This window comes from Coloeus monedula, assembly GCF_965178545.1.
Source record: "Coloeus monedula genome assembly, chromosome: 9".
Lineage (NCBI taxonomy): Eukaryota > Metazoa > Chordata > Aves > Passeriformes > Corvidae > Coloeus > Coloeus monedula.
Window position 1 is genome coordinate 5162858 of NC_138789.1, and position 25100 is coordinate 5187957.

General features: G+C 46.6%; 1 protein-coding gene across 1 annotated transcript in view; it reads right to left on the minus strand.

Moving 5' to 3' along the window:
- Window positions 1-4169: 4169 nt before the first annotated feature.
- The window catches only part of LAMC1 (laminin subunit gamma 1), a 67703-nt gene continuing 46772 nt past the window's right edge, over window positions 4170-25100 (minus strand). Inside the window, exons 4-28 of the mRNA XM_082287457.1 lie at window positions 24542-24708; window positions 23414-23602; window positions 21327-21444; window positions 21129-21227; window positions 20887-21023; window positions 19912-20034; window positions 19635-19824; window positions 19329-19441; window positions 17819-18040; window positions 17550-17738; window positions 15988-16233; window positions 15544-15697; window positions 14978-15120; window positions 14099-14277; window positions 13788-13944; window positions 11297-11502; window positions 10826-10905; window positions 10334-10471; window positions 10002-10146; window positions 9514-9663; window positions 9003-9117; window positions 8454-8653; window positions 8074-8232; window positions 7477-7576; window positions 4170-7083 (exon numbers count right to left, since the gene is read on the minus strand). Coding sequence (XP_082143583.1) covers window positions 6827-7083; window positions 7477-7576; window positions 8074-8232; window positions 8454-8653; window positions 9003-9117; window positions 9514-9663; window positions 10002-10146; window positions 10334-10471; window positions 10826-10905; window positions 11297-11502; window positions 13788-13944; window positions 14099-14277; window positions 14978-15120; window positions 15544-15697; window positions 15988-16233; window positions 17550-17738; window positions 17819-18040; window positions 19329-19441; window positions 19635-19824; window positions 19912-20034; window positions 20887-21023; window positions 21129-21227; window positions 21327-21444; window positions 23414-23602; window positions 24542-24708 — 3976 coding nt within the window. The 3' untranslated portion in view covers window positions 4170-6826. The remainder of the gene's footprint in view (window positions 7084-7476; window positions 7577-8073; window positions 8233-8453; window positions 8654-9002; window positions 9118-9513; window positions 9664-10001; window positions 10147-10333; window positions 10472-10825; window positions 10906-11296; window positions 11503-13787; window positions 13945-14098; window positions 14278-14977; window positions 15121-15543; window positions 15698-15987; window positions 16234-17549; window positions 17739-17818; window positions 18041-19328; window positions 19442-19634; window positions 19825-19911; window positions 20035-20886; window positions 21024-21128; window positions 21228-21326; window positions 21445-23413; window positions 23603-24541; window positions 24709-25100) is intronic.

Below are 25100 nucleotides of genomic sequence, written 5' to 3' on the forward strand. Positions count from 1 at the left end.
GAATCATCACACAGATTTGTCTGCTTTTGCTCCTGAGATGGAAAATGAGGTTAGATGGGTCCTTGGCCTCACCTACTACATCATTTTTATGCTAGAAGAAGGATGAGGAGTGGAGACAGAGAGGGGAAAAATGCTTGTCTGAGGCTGCTGACAGAGCCAGGAAGATGCCAGGCTCCACAGCCCCAGGTCTATTAGCACTTTGTTCTCAAGGGTAGCTGACAAGCCACATAAGGCATGAAGGGCCAGTTCCATCTTGCTCCTTGCCTTTGCCTTGCAGGAGGACATGACCACTTCTACAGGGGAATAGAGAAATCTGGAGGCAGAGGTTCTCCACATCCTGCACACATCAGGACAAGCAGGATTCCAGCATATCCATCTGCCCTGCAAAAGCAGCCCACCAGAGGGGCACAGTGAAGGATGGGCCCTCTTGCTGCATCACAGCAGCTTCCCTGCCTAATGCCATGGGACTCCTACTGTCACAAGTGACTGTGAATGGTCCAGGAGCACCTTTAAATAGAATGAAAACACCTAAAAAGTCTGTACCCAAAGACACAAATTGCCTTTTTGTTCCCCTTCTGCATTAAGGAGTCAAACTCAACCCAAAGCATGACACCCTGCTCACTTTAGGCCTGACAGACCAGGGTGATTAACACTGAGCTCCTTGTCTGAGCCTCCAGACACTCCAGACCACCTGGAGATGACTCACAGGGCTTTCCTCTTTCCTGGTGATCTCATGGGCACAGCCAGCCTGAACTCACCACATCTCTGCACCTCCCTTTGCCAACCCTACCTGCTGCTGCTGATTGAGTCAACTCACTTTTATAAAACAGGTTTCTTTCCATTTCACTTGCTGGATCTTAACACAGCTCACAACAAGGAACACAGCTTCCTGAACACGATAGTGGCATGGTGGGTTTTGGCATCCGAGGTCGTTTTATCTGGTTTTCATTACTGTTTAAGTGGGATAAAATTATTTATGGTGTTCCCACCAATTCAGCAGTTCTCAGGATCCACTCATACCTCTAAGGAGACAAAATCCTTTCTGCTCCTAAGTACATCACTTGCCCAAAATATCTCTGCTGTGTCCTTCCTACCTCCTGACACCCCTCTGCTTGGGAAGCTCATATCCAGCAACGTGGTCCATATAGCAGTTCCCTTAGACCTCACCCAGACCACATCCTTGGCTGACTTACCTCTTGGAAAACCAGCCCTCCTCATCAGGAAGCTTTTCCCTTATCTATCTCCTCCATGTTATCCATTTTATCTCACCATTACCACCCCACCTCTCACTCCACTTGTGCAAACAAGGCCCTGAAAGCTCGCTCCTCAGTCATCTCTGCTTATTGACTCAGGTTACTCTCACCTTGTCATCCACCACTATGCTTCAGGATGACCTCTGAAAACCACATGCCATGAGACTACCAAAAATATATTTCCTGGGGCCCTGATTTTCTAAACACACCCGATCTGGAATGAGCAGCTGCCCACCACCCTCCACAGAGCAAATGTCCCACTGCAACCCATTGCTATGGCAGCACCCTTTAAAAGGTCTCACACCAACATGGCTAACAAAAATGTTTTACCTTTTAGAGTAAGCAAAAGTGAAAGCAGAGGGAGGCATAAAGAACAGCTGTCCTTATCAGACACTGCAATGAAACAGTTTTTATGTTCATTCACAACAGAGCCAAAAAAGCTGCTACTGCAGGCCGACCACCGTGGATCACAAGTACATCAGTCCTTGAGGATGTGGCTGTGGCAGAATCAACCTCTCCAAAATCAGTCTGAAACAGCATAATAATCTAAATTTTGCTGGTGGTTGCTGGTGAAAAGTGATGGATGTGTAAAAACTCTGAAGTGATGGTTCTATTAATGTAACCAAAGGAGAAAACCCATCTTGGTGACTTATACCAGATGAACACCATGATGCTGTGAGTCCTTGCAGCCCAGGTCAACCCTCCCATCCCCAAGCCTCCTTCTGCAAGGGACCATCTGATTTGCCATGTCCTCCAGGAGGAAATTCTCTGGGATTTCCTCTGTGGAAAATCAGTGATCATGATGTGCTGGTATCACCAAACACCAGTGCAGCAATGGAGACTGGACTTCAGTCTCTCCTCTGACAGTTGGGTGCCCTGGGAAAAAGTCCTCATGACAGCCAGAGCCACCTGGAGCAGAGGAGATCATTCAGGCAGCAGCTCCACTGGGATGGGCAGAGGCAGGCAGGGAGCAGGCCGGTAGTGAGGAAGCAAGGCAGGGCAGGGCAGTAGCAGTAGCACAGCAAGAAGTGCTGTCGTGTCTGGCCTTGTCTTGCCTGTGCCCTGCCCAGACCAGAGAGGGATGAGACAGACAGGGACAGAGGAAGAAGGCATTGCCATCCAACTGCATTCCCCTCTCTGTCCCTATGCCCAGCCTCTGTGGGATAACTTTTATGTGACATTCCTGATAGTTCTGGGATGGGGGCACAATGAAGGCATCAGGCCAGCAGCCAACTAGAAAAAATAACTAACCAGAATGTGGTCCAACATGGCATGGCTGGAGATAGGAGCACAGAACACTGCCAGCTCAATTTGACAGCTGTATGACCTCCTCTACTTCCTCAGATCCACACAAACACACTTGAGACATCTCCAGGCAGCTGTTCCCAGGACTTTTTAACTTGTAACAATGTCTTGTCCTCCCCAGAAGTGAGAGGGAACCCAGCTCAGGTCTGTCCAAGCCCTCCCCACTGCCACCTTCTCACCAGGCCCCTTGTCGCCTGGCAGCCTCCTGCTTCTCCAGAGAGCACATGAGAGATGATGGAGCTTGAACTTGGGCATTGAGAAGAAACACAGGGAACTGAAGAATAAAGGCTACCAGAGCATGACTTGGTCACTGCTCAGCAAGGTGCCTCCTCACCCACCTTGGTATCAGGTACAGGCTACACTGAGCAGAGAGTATCTGAGGAGGGCATCTCTACATGGGCTTCAAAATATTGGTAAAACAGTTTGGCAACCTGTAAGCCATGACCATGGTCCCTTGGAGCTGGGTCTGCTCCTCCCTGTAACAGATTTCTGAGTATCTACTTAGGTTACTCTTACCTCATCACCCTCCACCATCCTCGAGCATTACCTCTGAAAACTGCATGAACACGAGGCTCATGGTCCTTCAAGATCACCTCTGACATACATTTGCACAATGCCCACAAAAAACTTCCGGAGATAAAAGTCCTGAAGATAAAATAAAGGACACAGAGTTGCTTCCTAAACTAAGCATTTTAGCCTCAAAATGCTAAGAGGCTCCATGTCAACCTACAGCCCATGCAAAGTCAGAACCATCCCACCATCCAATTCTCTGCTCCTGGACTGCTCACCACACTCCAGCTGAAACCTCAGCCAATTTTACCAGCTGGGATTTGCTCCACAAAAACATTGGCAAGAAAAACAAAGAGGCATTTTAGAAAACAAATTCATTAGTGACTACTGAAGAATGAAAGGTTGAAAGTACACAAACTGAGATGCAAAAATAATAAGAATTTACCAGCTGAGATAGGATTAGCTCTGATGCAAGTTAATAAGACCTGTGCATTTTCCTCTGCTGAGAAAAACAACAAATCCAGCTGGAGCTGTAAGACAAGTGTGAATGCAGAACCGCCTAGTCTCTTATCACTGCAATCTGTCCTTAAAAATTTGCTTAATTCAGGAATAAGATTTATCCCAGGCTCTGGGAGACAGGACCCAAGAAAAACACAGCACACCCAGATTTGTGGCAGTTCTCAGTAATTTCAGCTTCTTTATTCAGGGTTTTTGTTTTCTTTTCCCAGGACCCCCATCCTTTTCCACCTGTTTACTAAAAAGGAGTTTACCCTTACTGTAAATAAACTCCTCCAGTTCCTCAGGGCTTTCCAGGAAAACAGTGCCACTCCAATAGTATCAGCACCAACAACATAGTATGTTTTTAAGTCCTGGAAAACCAGCAGCTTAAAATCCATCATGGCAGTGGAGCAGTGGACACAAGGAAAAACCATCATCCTTGTCATCTGTATCCCACCACATGCATTTCTGAGTTTCTTCTTCATTTTTCCCATACCAAACCAGGTTGTCTAAGGAGCAATAGGTGAATCTTGCAACTGAGACACATCCCCATCAATACCTCACCACCAAAAATAAAGTAGTAGTCAAAAGAATGCCCAGGTATAGAGGGTTACAAATATTCAGACTTTATTATAAATAAGAAATACTGTTTTATACATAAAAACTGCAAGTGTTGCATTTTGTTCACCGGCCCAGACAGCAAGACCACAGATTAAGGCAAAAAAAGCTGGAGTGAAGGCACATACTGAGGGGATCACAATCAGGAATAAGGTGATGAAGGAATGTCACGTGTCATCCGTGACACCCAGCACTCCACCAGCAGCTGTCACATCATCACATTACGTAAAGAAATAACTGGACATTATACAATGAATAATGGCTGTAATGCAGTACTGATTAAGAGATCGTTTATAAAGATTTTTTTTATTTAAAAATAAAATTCTGTTAAAAACAGCTTAAGAGAAAAAAAAAAGAAAAAAACAAAAACCCAGGAGAAGAAAGAAGGAAACCTTAGGCCTGAGGTCAGCCAGGGCATGCGCACATCTTCACATCTGCTCTTCTCACAGCCTTGGCAGAGGTGACATGGTCACAGCCATCTTCCCAGAGCGACCCAATGTCCCTATGTGTGCAGGCACAGGGAGCTCTCCTCCAGGGGGGTTTCCAGGCAGGAAGGAAATCCCACAATCATTAAGGGAAGGGATACAAGAGCAAGGCAGAGTCTGCTGGGAACACCCCCTACCCAGCAGCACTGTCTGCACCGAGCCTCCTGCCCTGCACAGTGTATCAAGATGTTCCCAAATGCAGCTCTCTGACCACCTCAGTGCTGGGTCCAGGCTCCCAACAGTGCTACAGCTCCTCACAGCCCAGCTGCAAAGCCACAGCCCCTGTCCCACTCCTGGCACAGCACGGCAGGGGACAAGGGACACAGAACAGGGCTGGAAAACATCCACCCAACAGGCAAAGTGGTTATGGATGGGTGCTGGGGATACAGTAGAGGGAAGCAAGCACAAGCCCAGCGAGGAGAAATCCCAAGTTTTAAGGGAATGATATGGAGAGAAGGGATACACGGTGCATATGCCCCGATGGCTACAGGGGAAAGCACACAGAGGAGACCAGGCTGTGCCACTCTGGAAATATGGCTGAGTATATTTACACACACATACACACACACAGGAGACTTCCTCACACTATAATCATGATTTTAAAAAATGGAAAAAAAAAATCACATTCACACAAAAAATATAAATTTGAAATAATTAATAGCACCAGTGTGTGTCAGATAATAATTTCTTCCCCGCTACGCAAACGTACAAAGTTGCATAGTATTTAAGGATAGATATATACTGGATCTCAGGGAAAGGGGGGGGAGAGATGCCAGGCTGGAGGCAAGGAGGAAGCTGCAGAGGATGCTCTTGTCTCGGAGCAAGGGGCTCCCCCCGCCACTCCCACCCAGCACCAGTGAGCACTGCCTGGGGAGGGAGCCTGTGCGGAGGAGGTGGGAGTGATGTGTAAGGCAGAGCTGCCACCTGAGCCTGGCCTGAGGTCCCTGTGCTGTGGTAGCTTTACGGTGACAGGGAGATCTGGAGGCAAAAAGAAAGGAGGGCACCAGGAAATTCCAGCTCTTCCTGCCAGCTTTAAAACAAGCAAAATGCCAGAGCAATGGCAGGAGAGATAAAAATGTCGCTGTCCTCCTTCAGGAAAAAGATGGGGAGAAAGAAAGACCTTTCCATTTCCACTCGTGCCACCTTCCTTCCCCCACCTACAGACATTCAGCAGGGGGGGCAGTGCAGCTGCTGGAGCTCTCCGGATGGCAGCTCTCCTCTTCAGCAAGACTTGTCCTGCTTCAACAAGCTCATCTGTCAGCCAGACATTCCGAGCCCAGAAAACCAGATCCTCTGCAAATTCAGTAGCAACAGATGGGAATGCAGCTCATAACTTCCACACTCTGGCAGTCTGGACTACCCAGCAGGTAGTAGCTTTCAGACTGGACCCAAAACTTCTCCACAGAACAGGAGTGGGGCTGGCAAGACCCACTACTCCACCAGTATCCCATCTTCCCAAAGAGCTCCAATCAGAGGCTGCCCTTTTCTCAGAGCAATGCATCATCACAGAAAGCATTTCAGAAAGAGGCTTCAGCTATTTTGTCAAAGGCTACCAACACTGTTGGATTGGCCACTAGGTAATGATGAAAAAAATAAACTCACAGGGTTAGAAGTTGGGAAGAACAATGTGAATCGAGTGCAGCTATACTGGCCATCACAGTAATACTTTGGTAGCCATCCCCTTCCTTCATAGGGACAAAGAGCTCCAGGACTGAGATTTTACAGTCAAAGGGAGAAGACAGGAGAGAAAGTTGGGTTAGTTTTGCCTTGCTGTATACAGCTCACATGGTTATTTCTGAACCACAGTATAAAGAGTCCAGAGCATCTCTCATCCTTGCACTAATCAAAAGGAAACTGTGTCTGAGGAAGGGGCAAAGGTGGAGTGCTCAGGAAAACCATCTATATAAAAAAACCCCTTCGATGCCCAAAGACGGATATTTAATTTGCTTCTCAAAAAAAAAAAAACAAAAAAACAAAAAAAACCAAAACAAAACAAAAAAAAACCAAAAAAAACCTTTCAACTTATCCTGATTTGAAAAGAAAACAGTGGCTGCAAGCAGCGAAGAGTTGGGGATTTGGAGAAGGTAATGTGTGTTAAGGCACTCCATGGCCGAACCACCGCTCACCAGGGCAATTCCCCCCACCCCCGGCGCACCCTTAGGGTTTCTCAATGGACGGGGTGTTGAAACAGCCAGATGGCAAGGTCTTCCTGATGTCTTCCAGGTTGCTAATGTCCTTCAGGATCTCTTCAATGTCCCTGTTGTAGGCCTGTATCGCATCATCTTGCTTCTTGGCTTCTCTCTCAAGGAAAGACACTTTCTGGTCCAGGTCACTATCTTTCATCTGATCTTTGGCACTGTTCAGGATACCTTCAATTTCATTCAGTTTGTTCAAATCCACCGTCTCCAGTTGCCCTGAAAAGCCAGAAGCAAATAGTGAAGTGCATTAAAACGCCTTTGACACCCCTAGGTGCTCACATGGCTGAGGCCACAGCTCCATAGACCCACAGACCTCCATCGGGCCATCTCTGTATTTAGAGACAGCATCTAAAACAGGACCAACCATATGGGTGACATCTCCACTGCCTCAAGAAGTCTTCAGTTTGCAGAAAACCAACAATGAACATTGCACAACAAGCTCTGAGGCTGCTCAGGAAAGAAAAAAACTCAAAGTCCTTGCCAAAACCACACAAACCCCATTTCAAGAGGTCTACAGATCCATCTGGTTTCTCATGCAACACTGGCAGGAAAGCCAGCACACATCAGGAAAACACTCAAAGCCATAGAGCACATTAAAGACAGTCCTACCTAGTTGATCCAACAGATCATTAATGACAATGAGTAGGCTGTTCACAGAGTTCTTAGCTTTTCTTGCATTGTCTTCTGCCTCCTGGGCAGCCTGTGAGGCCTGCAGGATATAAAAAAAATAAGTGAGAGGACAAAAAAGGTGTAGGGATTACAAAACTGTTGCCTCTCCTCTGCAGTTAGTCACCGCATCACTGCCTCCTCACTCCAGGGTAACAATCCTGCACAAAGATCTTTATCACAGGGCTGGGGAGAAGACTGACAATCTTCAAGTAATCGGTTTTCTGAGTATTTCAGGATGGGGATCCCTGAACACCAACCAGGATTTTGCAATAAAAGCCAGGATAGAATCAATAGGGATACAGTCAGGTTTTAGTTAAAATAAAAGGAAAAGTAGCTCTCAAATTCCAACAGGGAGCCTATGCTAATGCACCAGAACTTGTCTCCTTTTCAGTCCCACTTAAAACTTGGAAGAGTCAGAACACTGGCTGGACCCAGCACCATCTTTGCAAGCGGAGAGCAGGAGGAAAGCCTTCATTGCCAGGACAGCAGGGAGAAGGCAGTTCATAGCCACTGCTGTCACCTGCCAGCAGTACTTACCTCGCCTGCCATCTTCATATCCTGCTCAGCATCTGCCTGCTTCCGCTTCAGCTCTTTTTCTGCATCCTGCAGCTGCTTCATCATGTCATCCACTTCTCTGACCAGTCCCGTCACATCAGCAAAGGTCTTGTCGGCTTCGGCTCTGGTAGCAGCAGCACTCTGCAGCCAACAGGTGGGAGAGAATGGAAAAAGGTGGTGAAAGTGCAGAACTTCCTTCAATCCTTCTCATCAAAATGCATTGATTTCCTATCTTGCCACATTTTGCATTCACAGTGGAGAATACAGCAGAGAGCACACGGGGCTCACCAGGAAATACTGGAACAGGAGTTTATCCGATCACACAACAGTATCTCAGAGGGAGTGAGCTGCAGCAGACTCACCTTCTGAACGGAGCTGGCGATTTTCTCAGCATCATCTGCTCTGGCCTTGGCCTCGCGGGCGTCAGCAGCAGCATTGCCCAGCGCCAGCTCTGCTTGGCGTGTCTTATTGTTGGCCTCTGCAATGGTCTGGCTGATGGCAGGGATCTTCTTCAGTGCCTCCTCAGCCGCCGTCTTGTTATCGTTTACCCGCTTGTCAAAGTCTAAGGGGGAAAAGCAGATCCTTATCACGTGCTCCAGAAGAGCCTTGAGATGCTCCTTTGACCAAGCTACCCAAGGCTTTGCTACCCGCACACTGGAGGGATCAAGAGGAAACTGGGGTCAGCTCTCCCTATTGCACATCTTCTGATGCTAAATAAGGAAGTTAAAAGGAAATTTCCAGTCCCTGAAAACACTTATATTTTTTCTTTAAAGAAAAACAAACCAAAAGAACACACCCAATACTCAGGGTAAGGGCAATAGCAGGGCCTCTTTAACCAGAATATCCTACTGCCAAGTGACTTGTCACACCGGAATTGAAGGATTCACTCCAAGTGCTTCCTCTCTCTTTACCTTTCAGGTTGCTGAGAATGGTATTGGCCTCCTGTAGTGTGCCATTGCCCTTCCGAGCAGCTTCTTCCGCCAGGGCTTTTGCTGCATCTGCTCGAGCCAAGAGCTGGTCTGCAGTCTGAGGAGACATGACATTATCAATGTATTCTCACTTCCTGAAGAACAATTGTGTTCATGTATGAAAAAGTACTGCTCAGCTTCAAACAACAATGCCATCCAGAAGAGCAGTACTTCTTCTGAGACCAGGTGAGTGTATGTACTTTGGGAATACTGTTCTGAATACAAAGTTGACACCACATCTGACAAATATCTCCTATTTTCCCATACAGCCTCAAAGCCGTTGCTTTTAACAGCTTTCTGCATCTCCTTTCTGGGGCCATTCTTCAGCATTCTCATAATCAATAAGTAATACTAAGACCGAATGAGATGAGATCTTTCACATCTGGCCAGTTACTTGTCTTCCTTGTTTTTTTTTTTTCCTGGGAAACAAAAGCCTGCACAAAGTGGAACTGACCTGCTGCTCTGTCTTCCCTTTCTCCAAGAGGTTCTTTACTTCTAGCTCCTTTCCCTTCATGTCTTCTCTCAAGTCCTCATAATCTTTTAGCTTCCTGACAATTAGTTGATCCAGTTCCTCCGCTTCCTTCTTGATCTTATTTGCTTCATTCTGCAGGTGGAAATCACACACACAGATTCCTGAATGTTAAAGAATTCCTGAGCAGGTGGTAAATTTTTGCACTTCTACATTCAAGCCAAGATGTTTGGCAAACATTTCACTCAGATTTTTGTCCTTCAGAGACTGAGGGAGGTGGGGTTTATGTAGGTGGTTTTCTGCATTTAAATCTCCTGCATAAATGTTGGAATTGCATAAAAGCTGGATTATGCCTGGATGGACAAAAAACTCACAAACCATTCTTATGCAGAGAACATTAGCAGAGCACATGTAAGGCATGCCAGCAAACCAGCAATCTTCAGGAAGTACTGCACAATGGTGCCCACATGTACCTCTAGCCCTGTGGAATCCACATTAGGCAAGCTGGTGAGATTAGCGTAGATCTGCAGGGCTCTGTTTCCAGCTTCCTCTGCCTCCACAAGCACCTTGTTGGCCTGTTTCTCTAGGTCTTGAGAAATATTCCTTGCTTGATTGTACCTAAAAAATCCCCAAGGATCCAGTTATGTTACAGTATTTTTTGTAGAACTGAACTTAGTAAGAGAGTAGTGAGGCTAAGAAATTGAACATCACCTCCTGTAAAATCCAAAGCATACAGAGGGTTGTCTTAGTTTTAAGCACTGCTCTAAAGTCAGGAAATAAAAACAATTTTCTGTTACTGACTCACTTCTGGTTGAGCTCATCAATATCAATTGCAGTTTGGTTTTCTCCAGCCAGGGTCTTCAGCAGCAGTTGATATGCTTTCGTGGAAGTATCATTTGCAGCCTTGGCTGTGCGAACAATCTCATCAGCTTCCTTTTTGTGCCTGGACAAGATGACAGAAGAAAAATAATGCCACTAGATTTGTCAGCCAATAGTTTTTATCCTCACTTCTCGATTATATTCTCTCTTACTTTTCCTTCCTTCCTCCCCCCCTCACCCCCCAGATTTACACATGGGAGATGCTGAAACATTTGCAATGGAAGATGGTTGCCATTTCTGTCATCCACATGCTTAATCTTTGCCATCAGTGCTACACAGCCATCATCCCACAGCACCAGTCTCTTACACTGCAAAGGGTGTCTGTCTGATATCCAGCAAACTGAATTCTGCTTCCCCCTTGTAGGGAAGAGCAGGGCCCTGACCTAGGCCACACTGAGTGTGTCTTGCCACAGCCTACCTTTCTGCCAGCTTACGGGCCTCTTCTGCCAACAGAGTCATGTTGTTGGGGTCCCCGCTTTGCTCCGGAGGTGTAATGGACTGGAAAAGAAAGAAAAAACAAACCCTTAAGGCTCTTTTTACATCTTTTCTTCATCTTTGCTTTAAATAGTTATTGTCATGATCTAAATGCTTAGAGATGTATCTAACCTACTTCTCATTCTCTGTATGTTTTTCTTAAGGCCATGCAGTTTCCACCACTGGTTATCCCTTGAAAAACAACAGTGCTAATATTTATTTAGGACTTTTTATGTTGGTTTGGGCTGAGATACAATCTGTGACAGACAGTGGCAAACTTTCTTCACTGATTTCCCATGATCTTGATGCAAATTTGCTGTATAAGGGAGAGAGCAAGTGGAGAAACACACCAGAGGCACCAAAGGAAAGGCCCTCACCCTCTCCCAGCTGTGTGGGATCTCAGCAGCACACTCACCACGTTGTCAGCTGCCACCTTGGCCTTCTCCAGCATATCAGAAGCCAAGCTGATCAGGTCCTCGGTGTCCTCCACCCGCACCCGGGCCTGCTCTGCCAGGTTCTCCGTGTCCCGCACTGTGCTCTGGATGATCCTCAGCCTGTTGAGCTGACTCACTAAGGTGCTGTTGATGTCTTTCAGATGATCCATGAGGCCCTGATCTACATCTGAAACACACAACAGAAAAGAGAGGAAACAAAATTAATCAGAGCAGGAAGAGAAGCTGGAGCAGCAGCTTACCACTGCAGGCACTGTGTTGGTAGGTTAATCCCCTACTGAAAGGGAACCAGCAAGCCATTTCACAAGTTACTTCGCTTGAGATCAAAGTCATAATCAGAATGTGCACCAAACAGGAGAAATGAAAAGCCATTAACTAGTAATAAGACAATCCCACTGGGTGTTGGAACTGACTCTGATGGGGGATTTTGTGTTCAGAATCATGTTTTTTACCTGTCTCACTGACTTAAAATGACTATGGAGCTGCTCCTCAATGAGTTTTGTGAATTCTCTTTAGCTTAACTCCTAGAAATTAAGCAGAAACTGAGGAATAGTGCAGATGTACATTTTTCCACACTCAGAGCAACAATGGCTACTCTGAAGAAAGGCACAGGGAACTCCATAGGGAACACCTAGGAGCTGTGTGGAATAGCAAACCCACTCCAAACTCCCCCCAAACCAAAGGGCTGACAAAAGCCAGCAGGATAGAGCCTTGGTTCTTTCATATGTAGGACTTATAAGGCACCCAAACTTCCTCTAATTTTTGGACCACCAGGTAATTCCCCACAACAGCATCTTAATAATGGAGGCATCACAGCACAGGTATGCGCCTCACAATCAAGGCAGTTCCTTTTGAAAAGCTGAGAGTGCTACCAAGAATTAAAGTGCAAGCAGAAGCCTGCAGAACTCCAAAATTAAGATTTTTCCCAAATACCTTGCAGCACATCTTAAGTATTGAACATGAACATTTGACACATTTCAAAAACATAATACCACAGAAAACCAGAAATAACTCCTAGAGATGTGCACAGATTTTTGCAAGGGTAGATTTTTTTGCATTTACCTTGCCCTCTTAGTAAGAGAAGAACCTGGAGCTGGGGAAGGGTCTGGAGCACAAGTCTGGTGAAGAGCACCTGAAGGAGCTAGGAGGGGTTGAGCCTGGAGATAAGGAAGCTCAGGGAGGGACCTTCTGGTTCTCCACAACTCCCTGACAGGACAGTGCTCCCAGCGGGATCAGGCTCTGCTCCCAGGGAACAGGGACGGGATGAGAAGAAACAGCCTCAAGCTGTGCCTGGGAAAGTTTTGGGAAAAAATTCTTCACTGAAAGGGCTGTCCAGCCCTGGCACAGGCTGCCCAGGGAAATGATGAAATCACCACCCCTGGAGGGATCCTAAAAGCTGTGTGGATGTGGCGCTTGGGGACATGGGTTACTGGTGGCCTTGGCAGTGCTGGGAGGTAGGGAACAGTTGGACTTGATCTTAACGGTCTTTCCAAATTAAATGATTCTATGATTCGAGACATGGAAAGAGAGATCAAATTTCACCACAAAACTGAATCCATTCCCTCATCTTTCTCCAATCCCCACCCTTACGTAGGACTGTTATCTAGGCACAGATGCCAAGCAGGCAGTGTAAATCAACCTCAGCTAAAGCTGAGAAAAGCTTAAGCGACCATTCTCACTGGCAGGAATCTTCCCAAGCAAATGCCAGCATTAGATGCATGTTAGCCTTCTCCCAGCTTCACACAAAGGGGACAAATTTTCCCAAGGTGGTCTGAAATCACTGAACCAGCTCCCAGGGGAACATATTTTACTGCAAAGACAATAGTCTTCTTCAAGATTCTCTTTGCGAAAACATGCATCATCTTATACATTAAAGAGACCCTAAGGACAAACCACTGTCACAGTCATGAGAAACATCCTTCTCACAGACATCCTGTGGTAGGGGTGACAATACAAGAATCAATTTGAAGCAGAGTTTAACAGGAAAAACGGCACTCTTCAGAACATTCTACACTTTATGGTGGGATAATTATGTTTGCCATCAGGATTTTGAAGCCTTCATTCTGATTGCTGATGATATCCCAACAAGAACGATTTGATCCCAAGATGTCTGAGCAAATTTAAAGCATAATAAGTATACCTGAAAGTTTTCTGCTTGTTTAACAAATAAAACCCTCCTTTTCATCCAGAGAAGAGGGTAACGTAAAACACTTGCATCCATACACAGCTAGAGGCAGATCTTTACTTCCATGTACAACAGAGACCACTGGTAGAACAGCATGGATAAAAGCACAGGCACTGTTGTTTTGATAATAGTATTCAGTGCTGCCTGAAATAGGTGTCAATCCTGGAGCACAGCACTGGCTTGAAGTAAAACACGCTGTCTCCAAAGGGAACAGGAACATCAGGCAAAGAACTCATTTAGTTAGTCCACATCTGATCAGGTCAACTCACCTTTGCTCTTTTGTGCTTCATGGAGCAACTCCATAACTTCTCTTTCTGCCTGCTTCAATCTCTCTTCAAAGGCTTCATCAGTTACAGTTTCTTCTCTGGTACCCAGATTTGCTATAAGATTTTCCAGCTCCCACAGCCTTTGACGTTGCTCCACCACCTACAGGAGAGGGACAGAGCACAGCTATGACACAGCAAAGCACCTTGAGCCTCTCTGCTTTCAGCAACCACCAACAGCCACGGGCCAGAATGCTGCACAAGTGGACACATGCCACCATCTCCAGTGCTGCCAACAGCAGTGTTTGTGGCCTTACCTTATCTTTCACTAATCTGTAACAGGCTGGACACTCCTGACAGCCCAGCCATGAGCGGTTGTAGAAATAGTTCTCCTCACACTGGTCGCAGCGGCTCCCCACAAAGCCTTCCTTGCACTCGCAGTGGCCATTCTCCTGGCACTGCAGGGACCGTGAGCCCTCAGGATCACAGTCACAGGCTGCAGGGAAGTTAAACCTCAATCAGACTGTAGAAGAGGCAGAAATACCCTAAAACTCACAGGAAAAGAGGATATCCTTAATACCCTAAAACATCTGCAAGAGCTGTGGGGCACAAACCCACAGCTGGACCTCACTTCTGATTGCAGTGCTTCTACTCACAAGCAGGATCCAACATTCACTGTGTGCACTCAGTGTTGCTATTACCTCTCCTACAAAGCATCACTCTACCCCATTTCATTGTAACCAACTGCAGTTAGTTCTCCTGCTCTTTACAGGCAGGGATATCAACGAGGAAAGTTTGGATCATCCTTCTTTGCAATCATGTTTACAAGATCAGCTGCTCCTCAAGAAAGAATCTGTATACTGAGGCCATCTACAGAGTAGCTGTGCAGGAACACATTAAGAAACAGGGTTGTTGGAGGCCAAGATGCAGAGAATGTATTTACACCAAGGAGAAGTAGGTATCTATTAGGTTGGATATCTAGTAAGTCAGACAAGAAAAAGGTAACAAAAGAAGGGGATAAGCTATAGTACAGAAATCAAATTTCATCACACACAGTGTGGACATAAAGTGCCAACTTCTGCTGTGATGAGGAGCAGGATGACAAAATACCTTCCCAGAGGGAGAAGGAAAGCAAAGGCAAGGCTGGGTGTGCAACATTCTTTCCATCTGCCTTGCTCTCACCCCTCAAGACTTACGTTTACAGCCTTCGGAGCCAAAGCCAAAGTGGTTGCCCTCACATCTGTCACAGTGCTGACCGGTGACACCTGGCTGGCACTCGCACTGCCCTGTTCGGATGTCACACTGCCCGTTGGTGGAGCCCAGCGCGTGGCAGTTGCACCTGGGGGAAGCACGCACACATCAGATGTGACACAGAAGGGACCTCTCTGAAGAGCGCAGCTCAACATTTCCCAAAGTCGCTTTTCTTGCTGTGCAGATGCAGCAGGCAAGGCACTGAGCTTTTGAACCATGCAAGGTCACTTGCTGCCTGCACTAAAAAAGGAACCCACACTCCCCTGCTACAGTCACAAAGTCATGCAGCAGTTTTCTATTTAAAACCCTGATTTAGAGCTCTTTATAAAGCTATTTATAAGTCAGGCTTTTTGTACAGCCTTAGTAGCTACTCCCTGACTACTGCTCTTCCCCACCCACAGCAGCACTGAGGCATACCTGTCACTTGTGACAAACATCACACTCTTGCACAGTGTAAGTACAGACCCTCCAAAACCAGGGTCTCTCTGCCCCAAGCCAAGGCAAGCCTCACCTCTCACAGCCACGTCCACTCTGGAGGTTGAAGAATCCAGGCTCACAAGCACTGCAGTCCCTCCCAGTGACGTGAGACAAGCACTCACACTGCCCAGTCACTTGATTGCAGATCGTCTGCTGATTCACGGTGCCGTAAGGATTGCAGTGACAAGCTGCAAAAATAAAAAGGTGTGGAGAGACATGCACAAAGTTAGAAATCCCTTGTGGTGTTGGTACTTACCCTAATGGGCCTAGATCCAAACCACATGGCCACCCAGCCCCTGCATCACACAATGCTTTTGCTTTGATGGCACTAAGTGCCCACAAACACAAGGATTTTAGCAAACTAGAACCACCAAACCAGGCTAAAGCCACACATTGCTGCTGACGGGCACAAGCAACAGCCTGACAGAAGCTCTTGGGGACAAAACGATTTTTAAATGCAAGAAGAAGCAAGTCTCACCTCTGCACTTGTCGGCAGGGTCGGGGGCCAAGGGGTTCCCAAAGAAGCCATCCTTGCAGCGGTCACAGTAGAAGCCAGCGGTGTTGTAGATGCACTTGAGGCACTCGCCAGTCTGGCGGTCGCAGTTGCCCACGGCGTTGGGGTCGATGTTGTCGTTGCACTGGCACAGGCGGCAGGGCCTCACAGCACCATTTTTGCCCAGTGGGTCTCCGAAATAGGCATCATCACACAGCTCACACCTCTTTCCTGGGACACAACACAGACATGAGTGCTGCAGCAAAAAGCCCTTTGCTGCCATCTCACATGAATCCCCTTTGCAGTCCCTTCTGAAAAGTAAACCCTTCAGCTTCTTCCCTTTCATCCTTCTGTTGGGGCCAGACACAAATCCCTCCTCATCTCTATATTCAAGCTGTTTATTCACTGGAACTTTGCATTATATTTCCACTCTTCCTCTCCTATCCCTTTAAACCAAGCCTATTTGCTGCAATTTGTTGTTAATTTAAGAATCCAAATAGGCAGAGCTCTGTGGGGCATCACTGCTCCAGGAAGCTCCACTGCCGATGAGACCTGCCAAACCTCCACAGGCAGCCACTGAAGAATCTGATTCAGCAGCTTCCTATACTTATTGCAGATCTGACCTCCCCAGCCAGTTATGAGCTCCATTTCTTAGGCAGTTCTTCCACATAAAAACCTCCTTTTTCCTCACATCCCAAAAAGGTGGTGGGAGAAAGGAGGAACTCTTCTGCAATCACATAGCTACAGACACCTGAGCTGAAGGGAACCTGGGCCCTGGACTCTGCTTTGGTTCCCAACACAGTGGCACCCACAGGAATCCCCACAAGCTGCTTCTGTGCTTGGTCAGAGGCTTTCATAAGCACAAGAATTTACAGGTGTTCTGTACTTTGGATTCTGCCATGCAAAGCATAAAATCAGCAGAGAAGCATGAAGGCTGCCAACCATCCTATGGCTTCCTTGCTGTTTGCAGACAGAACAAAAGCTTCTGCTTAACAACTCAGCTACATACTTGGACTTCACCACTTATTGCTAAGATAAAAAGATCTGTATCTGTTCACATATTTCTCCTTAACATTGCTGAGCACTAGTTTGATCTTGTATTTTTTTGGGCAGTGTTTGTGAGTCACTGCAGCCTTCCTGCTCTTCCTAGGAAGCATCCTGTAGTGCCTCACTTGCTGGCAAACTGCACCTTTTAATTTTATTTCAGTCTGACCTGCCTTCCTGGCTCTTTCAAATCTACTTTCTGCCCAACACCATGCCATCATCAGAGCTCCATTAGAAGGCAGCATGGCTCTCCTATACAGCACAGAAATGGTCAGAATTTGCAGATCAAGCCTTTTGCTCTCAAGAAACAGGCATGAAATACATGTGAAGCCCCAAGCCTCACACAGGAGAGAAAACAGGGCTGAGGAAGGGAGAAGGATTTGAACCAGAAGACACAGCAGCTTTAAGACCTATTCATTGTGGATCAGAGAACAAGAACTAGCAGGAGACACATTTCCACAACCATGTGCATGTAGAAAAAGATGTTTTCTGTAGGAACACACCTGTAGTGCCAGCCTGGCAGCTGGTGCACACAACCTCCTTGGTGCGGGGCACAATGGCACAGCTCGAGATGCCTGGGCATGGGCAGGGCTGGCAGTCCGAGGCTGTGCCAGCCGTGGCATCACCGTAATACCCATCGCTGCACTTCTCACAGTGAGTCCCTGCCGTGTTATCCCTGCAATTGCACATGCCTGGAATAGAGAGGGATATGAGTTTTGCTTCATTGTCCAACCCAGAAAGGAAGAACCACCCTCCTGCTGCTCCCTCTTACCCGTCTCGGGATCACATGTCTCGCTGTGCCCATTGCACGTGCAAGGCACGCAGGGGCTGTAGGGTCCGAGGCTTGGGGTCTCTCGCCAGTACCCAGAGGTGCAGCGCTCACAGAACTGTCCCTCATACCCCACTGGACATGAGCAGCTCTCCACCCAGGCCACGGGCACACCAGGTCCAGGACGAGCACTTGTGATAGTGACATCATCCAGGTGACCAGCACCTAGAAAGCACCAAGAGGCAAACCCTTTGTAACCACAAAGGCTATCATCACTGCCTCCCCAAACACAGCTGAACAGTACAAGGGACACAGGTGGGTGCTTGCAGCTGGTAAGGTGAATCAAGATGCAAAACCCTCCAGGAAGGTTTAGAGAGATGAGAAAAGATGCACTAGAGCTCACCAAGGGAACAAGCAGGGCAGGAAAGATGAGAATGACAATACAGAGGAGAATCTGAGAACAGCAGGTGAGCACGTACAATCAATTAAAATTAAGTTATATTTTACATGTTTCCATTTTCAAATCAAATACCAAAACCAATTCCTGGCTTTCAAGACAGAACAGACCATGTCTCCAGCAATTTTAATACACCATCTGCAAACCACACCTCAGGACAAACTCTTCAACTATTCCTCTAAAGCCATTCCTTCCTCTGTCATTTCAGCACTTCCCTCCTGTAGTCCCAGCCCCTTCCCTGGAGTGAAACAGAGCCCAGACACAACATAACTGGCTTTTAACTTATGTGTTTGTACCACTGCAGCAGATCCAGTGCACTGAGCAGAGCCCCAGCTCCCACACACTAGCAGTGGTTACAGCACTCAGGGATGGTTTGCTCCACACCTTTCTTCCCTTTATTTTCACAACCCCACATTCCTCATTATGGGCCACCCCTCTAAAAACACTTGCAGTTTTCCCACCTTTCCCAAATGCAAATCCATCCTTTGCATCTTTCTGCAAAAATTCTTCATCACAGAAATACCTAAGGACATATTCTAATTCATGCCCATTTTTATAAATCTTCATTATGAGGAACTTTCACTCAGGTTCTGCACAGGCAGAACTTTAGGGACCTTGTCCTTCCCATTTGCATGTCAAGGCAAGACACAGAAAGAGGAGGGATGTAACCATTCCTAATGTAGTGAAACTTAAAGCCAAGTGTTGTAAACTTCCTACATCCTACTGTGTCCTTCAGGACTCTGCACTATGCATTTTTACCAACTGGAGGACAGTGGCTATACAACAAAGCAAAATTCCCATGTTTAGAGCAAGGAATCAGCAGCTGATAAGCGTTCAGCTTCCAGACATTCAAAGACAACATTTTTCTTTCCCCTATCCTCTTCAGGAGGCCTGGGAGAAGATGCTACACAGGAAGGCCAGATGAAAAGCCACTGGCACAAGCTTTGCCAAATAAGCTGCCACAGCTATTTATGGCTGGGCCCTACAATGAAGCAACCCAAGCACTAGACAAATGAGTTTGCCCCCTCTTCTGCGACGTTCTGCTCAGTGACTTACTTCTCTCACTGTATGTCCCACGGATCTTGATGGAAGTCAAGTTGTGGAGAAGCTTTTGGAACTCAAATGCTGTAAGAGCAGGCCTCCACGGGTAATCTGCAGCCTCATGGAGCCTGGGGAGAAGAGCCATGCATCATTAGCACAGCTTTCAGCTGCTAACAGCTGCAACCTCTCAAAGTTCCCTTCACAACAACACCATGCTATTGCAACATCATCCACATCAGCTTAAACTTAATGATATCTGTTTTCACAAGAGCTCAGAGGCCAAAGGCAGCCCAGGCCAGGTGCCAGCTGCTCCCACCATACCTGAAGGTGTAGGCCTGCATATTCTCACTGGGGTAGGAGTTGCCCTGGGCAATGAGTGGCACCGACACTCTCAGCCCAGCCCCTTCCAGCACCAGGTCCTCTGCAGAGAGGCGCGTATCCCGCCTGTCCACGTGGAAGGAGAAGGTCAGGTTTTGCCCATAACTCAAAACCTGGTTGCCCAAGAACTTGCCTGAAAGGGGAAGAAATCCTTACAGTTAGAGGACAGAACACAAAGGGCACAAACAGCACAGAAAGCCATGATTTTAGAATGACCTACGTGGTGCAACGAAGTACATGGGGAAGTATGTGTCCGAGATAACAGAGATATCCTGGGTCTCGGCACTCCACTGGAGCATGATTTCTGAGCCATCACGCTGCTCAGCACGCCACTCGTCCTCTCCTGAAGAATCAGACAGGCAAGAATCAACACCCTTGGAATATGGAGATTTGCACACACTTCTCATGTCACACTGTTCATGTCTTAGTTAATCTAATGTGCACGGGCACTGACAGGCTGCAGAAAGCAGCTGTGCAGAGAATTCAGATAGTAAACACCATCTTTCCAATTTAAGCCCCTAACTCAAGTGCTGACTGAACTTTGAACTCTATGACGACTACTTGTCCAAAACCTTCTTTTCTAAAGAGCTTAAGCAGAGACAGGAAAACCTGCAGTCCCCTATGACTTAAGAGTTGCAGCCTTTGTATGAACTGTTCTCCAGCGGAATTTTAATTTACAAGATGTTCTTTTCAGAGTACACAGCACGAAAACATGCATACACAGGAAACTGACTGCATGAATAAAACAGGTTTTTCCTGGGCTTACAGACTCACTGGAAACACAACTGTGTTTTATTCAGAGCCATGTAAACCCCAAATCTAAAGTGATTTTGATCCTCTCAATCAGAAGGTCTGATTTGGTTCTAGAACTGAGGAAATTCTGCTTTGTCAGCACACCTCTCAGGCTAGAAAAGGTTTCTATTTGCAATTCCCACTTGCACCTGCACGGTGTACAATAACTGCATGCCCGAGGCCAGAGCTGTGAATTCCTTCCCCCCTAATCTGAACAAACAAGCTGCAGACATGGAAGCTCCACGTAGCTTCAGCATTTCCAAAAGAGGGGTCCTAGACCTGCCTGCCCAAGGTTTGTGGTCTTGCACAGAAAGGAAGGAGTTGGGTTTTTTTGAATCACTTCTGACTTGAGTCTACAGCCCAACAAAAGATACAAAAGATACAAAAGAAAGCTCAATTTTACCAAACTCGAAGTTGGAGGTGATGCTATGGATACTATAGCCCACAGCATTGGTGCAGACTGAAGAGTGTCCAAAACAGAAGCAGGGGGTACAGCCTCTTGGATTAGAAGAATCCAGATGGAAAAATCCAGGTTTGCATCTGAAGATGTGAAGGAAAGAGAATTAATTTCCCTGATGCTTAACCCCAGATCCTCACTCGAATGTCTTTCATTCTTGAAACAAAGCCACGGGAAGAAAAACTCACCTCTCACAGTGGAATCCTTCCACGTTGTCCTTGCACGCACACCGCCCTGTCTCAACGTTGCATTCCCCTGTGCTGCCAGCAGCATTGCAAGAACAGGACCTGGGAGAATCAGGAGAGAGGGTAGTTCAGTGAGAGCCACATAGAGAAAGCTTTACAGAAAGTCTAGTTTTCCTTTTAGAGAGCTGCAATCCTCCTTACCTGCACCCAGCTTCAGAGAGGGAGTGGAACCCTGGCTGGCACCGGTCACACTTTTCCCCCATCACGCCAGCTTTGCAGCTGCACTGGCCGTAGCTGTCGCACTGAGTGCTGAGGGAGCCTGTGGGACAGCAGGGACAGGCACCTCAGCACACACATATGGTTCCATCATCTATTCAAACTTTACAACACAGGCAAGAAATAAGGAAGAAGAAAGCAAGAAGTACAGCCTCAAGATGATGAGTGACAGCTTATCTAAAGACTGCCTCTAGTTCACAGGGATTTTTCCCCTGGCAGGTCTAGACAGATGATTTGTTATCTAGTCTTCCCAAACTATATTCAGCCTTTTATTCCTACCAACCAACCAACCTTTTTATATATAAAATATATTTTAACTTCAAATTGCCTTCTCCTGCTTCATATCCTTAGTGCTACATTTGCATGCCTCCAATTCCATATCTGTTTTACTCTGCAATATGTAATTTCCAAGATTTTATTCCCTGAATCCCTTGTGTTCCCCCTAATTGCCATCTCCCCTTTCCCTGACCTCTCCTTTTCACACTCCAGCTTCCTTCCTTGATTCCTAAGTTGCATTTCAAGACTAAACTGCCTCCTTGGAGCAAGGCTGCACGTGCCGCTATGAATCCTAGTAAACTCTTGAGCAAAACCCCCATTTTTGGAAGGACACCTTCCTCAGTACTGCTCCGTTCAAGTGGTCTTGCACAAAAAGCAGTAATGAGTATTTTGGACCAAACCACTACAAGCAGTAACAGGTTTCTTTAATCCATAGTGGACAAAATGCATTCCCACAAACATCCATGTGGCTGGCAGCCTCGGAGCTGCCAGCACTGTAAGAGTTAACTAGAGAAGAAAAATATTTTAATATACAGAAATAGTTGCTTGTTTCCACTTCAATCCACACCAGAAGATTATAGCAAATGAAGAGTAAAGATGATTAGGCTGGATGGGACAGAAGAACTCACAAAACCTTTACCATATACAGCCAAAGTTCAAATCCCCTTTGCAGTCCCACTTAGGATTACTTAGGAAAAAAAGAGTACTTGGACAAAAAATAACAATCCAAACATATCCAGGAGATTCAAATACACCAGTGTGTCATGGCATACAAGTTAATGGCTAAGTTACAAAAGCCTTTGAAAGCCATTTTAAAGACCTGAGAAGTCACCTCCCTGGATCTTCTCGACTGTCTCAGCAGATACCAACCCTCACCCCTCTTAAAATAAGGTCTGACACAAGGACCCAGGAGAGCAGTCAGAAGAAGAAGGTCCTTTATTGGTCAAAAACTTTACAACTGAATGACTCCCTGACCAAATTAGATAGGAGATGCACCCCGGCAGACTTCTCCCTGGCTGCTTTTAGGGCATGCTACAAGCAATTCCAGTTACTCTTTTGAAACCTCATGTCATATCTTACTATGTGTTAATCCTTTTCACTCCTTCTCCCTTACTTGCTGTGAGCTGGTGTAGTTATGGGATCACTCCTTACAGGTTAAGTGGTTCCCTTCACTACAAAAGATTTATTCTCCTGCCAGAATTACCCCCCTCCCCGTTTTTTAAAAAGGAATATAACTACATATTTTGAGTTTACTTTATCTCACCCCACCCCCTTTTGTGTTTAATGTTTCACTGGTTTCTATTTATAGTGCTTGGATACTTGGTAGGAGAAACTGATGCAACAGCTAAAGTTCACTACAATTTCTCAGCATGAACAACTTCCAGAAATACCTACTCACATCATCTTCATTATTAACAATTCAAATGAGTCCTTTAGTACTGGGAGCATCCAGGGTAACACATACACAGTGGGGAAAAAAAATCTATTTCAGAATATATTTGAAGGAGTAAGTGCTGCAGAGGTGACCCATCTGCCCCTGCCAACCCCATTTAGATCCAAGGATAACTTAAACCAAAATACAACCCAATAAACATTTCCTACATGGGGGGAGTGGGGGGAAATCCAAACAACCCCCCCTCTTTATCCCAGAGTTTGCAATGAGCTGCATGACCCAAAGAAGAGGTGGGTTTTGTGCATGGATGTTTGCAAGCAGCCATGTTTGCAGCACTGCTCACCGACTGGGTTGCAGCTGCAGGGCAGGCAGGCCTTGTCGCTGGCCAGGCGGTAGAAGCTGTCCCGGCAGCGCTCGCAGTGGGGCCCATCTGTGTTGCCGGCGCAAGCAGTGCAGTGGCCACCATGGCCTGTGGCGCGGTACAGCTCGGGGTCAAAGTAGCACTCCTGGGACCACCCGCTGCAGTCGCATGCTGCAAAGACAGGGCACCATCAGTGACCAGCCTGACCTCACAGCACAAAACCCACCCTGCATAGTTCAGCTGTAGAGAAGCTGCAGTAGGAGCGTTTAACCACTCCCAAGACCTGAAACAAACTCAAGACCATTCTCATCAATGCCAAAAGAAAACCAGCATTTTCTACCCCACTTCTTTCAACATCAGACTGCCACTTGCAGCCAAAATGCTGTCCTCCCACGCAGCAACACCGATCTATGTCATTCAAACAAGCATGAGAACATAACATGAGGCTACTACATGCTGTAATGAGAGCTTCTCCCCTGGATTGCAAATCCCTAGACAACAGGACACCCCAATTTCACCAGCCCATTGAGGGAAGCCACAGACAGCTGGGACCTGTCTAGACACACAGAGGTCAGACAGCAATAAAGCTTTTCTGTCTGAAAAAGCTTCCCCATAAAGTAAGCTACCAGGAGCTGTGGTCTGGGACAAAACATCAAGGAAACTGGTGCTCCGTGACAGAGAGCTGCATTTGCAGTCCAGAAATTAGATTAAATAATCAACAAGTAACTGTAAAAACCAATAACCCAAACACAAAAATCAGCTGATGCTAAATGAGGAGCTTTTGAAAGGGCAATTACACTGCAGCATAGTAAACAGATATTTTTTCCCATGGGTCCCATAAAGTACAAGCCTGTACATTTTTGCAGGACACCTCTTTCCTGCAGGTGGCTCCCATCCTTCTCCAGGAAGGAGATACCCATTCCTAGGGATCTACCAGAAAGCTCCTACAGGATAGGAGTGGAATGCCCAATAGTCCCATGAACTGTGCTTAATGCAGGCTAACTGCAACTGAGACAAGTTAAAACGAGGCAGGGCCAACTTGTGGCTGCCAGCAGAGGCAGGGGACAACCCTGCTCTGGACAGGCTGTCCCTGGGTGCAGCCACACATACGCAGGCACTCATTGGCGCTCTCTGCAGTCGCTCTCCTCCACGGGCGGTCATTGAAGAAAGGAAGGCACTTTTCACAGTCCACCCCAAAGGTGTTGTGCTTGCAGTTGCAGACCAGCTTCCCAAGCTCATTCTTCACACATTCACTCGCATGCCCGTTGCATTTGCACCTGGTTCAGGAGAAGCAAGGAAAAGGTATTAAAATTCCAGGGCTCCAAGTCACTCACAAAGCAACCCCAAAAAACAGGGACTCTCAAAATGTGAGATGAGAGAAATTGAAGGTAGATGATCACAACAAAATCATCCATTCAGCCTGGAGGAGGCTTCAGTGATATCTTATGGAGGCCTTCTAATATCTAAAAGGGGTTTACAAATGGAGAGAAACTCTTTATCAGGGCCTGTAGTGATGGGACAAGTGGCAGTAATTTTAAACATCTTTCAATTTTTAAATTTGAAATTTTTCAAATTTTAATTTGAAAGATGGTGGGGTTAGATTGGACATAACGAATCAATGTTCTGTAATGAGGGTGGTGGGACACTGGCACAGGTTGCCCAGAGAAGC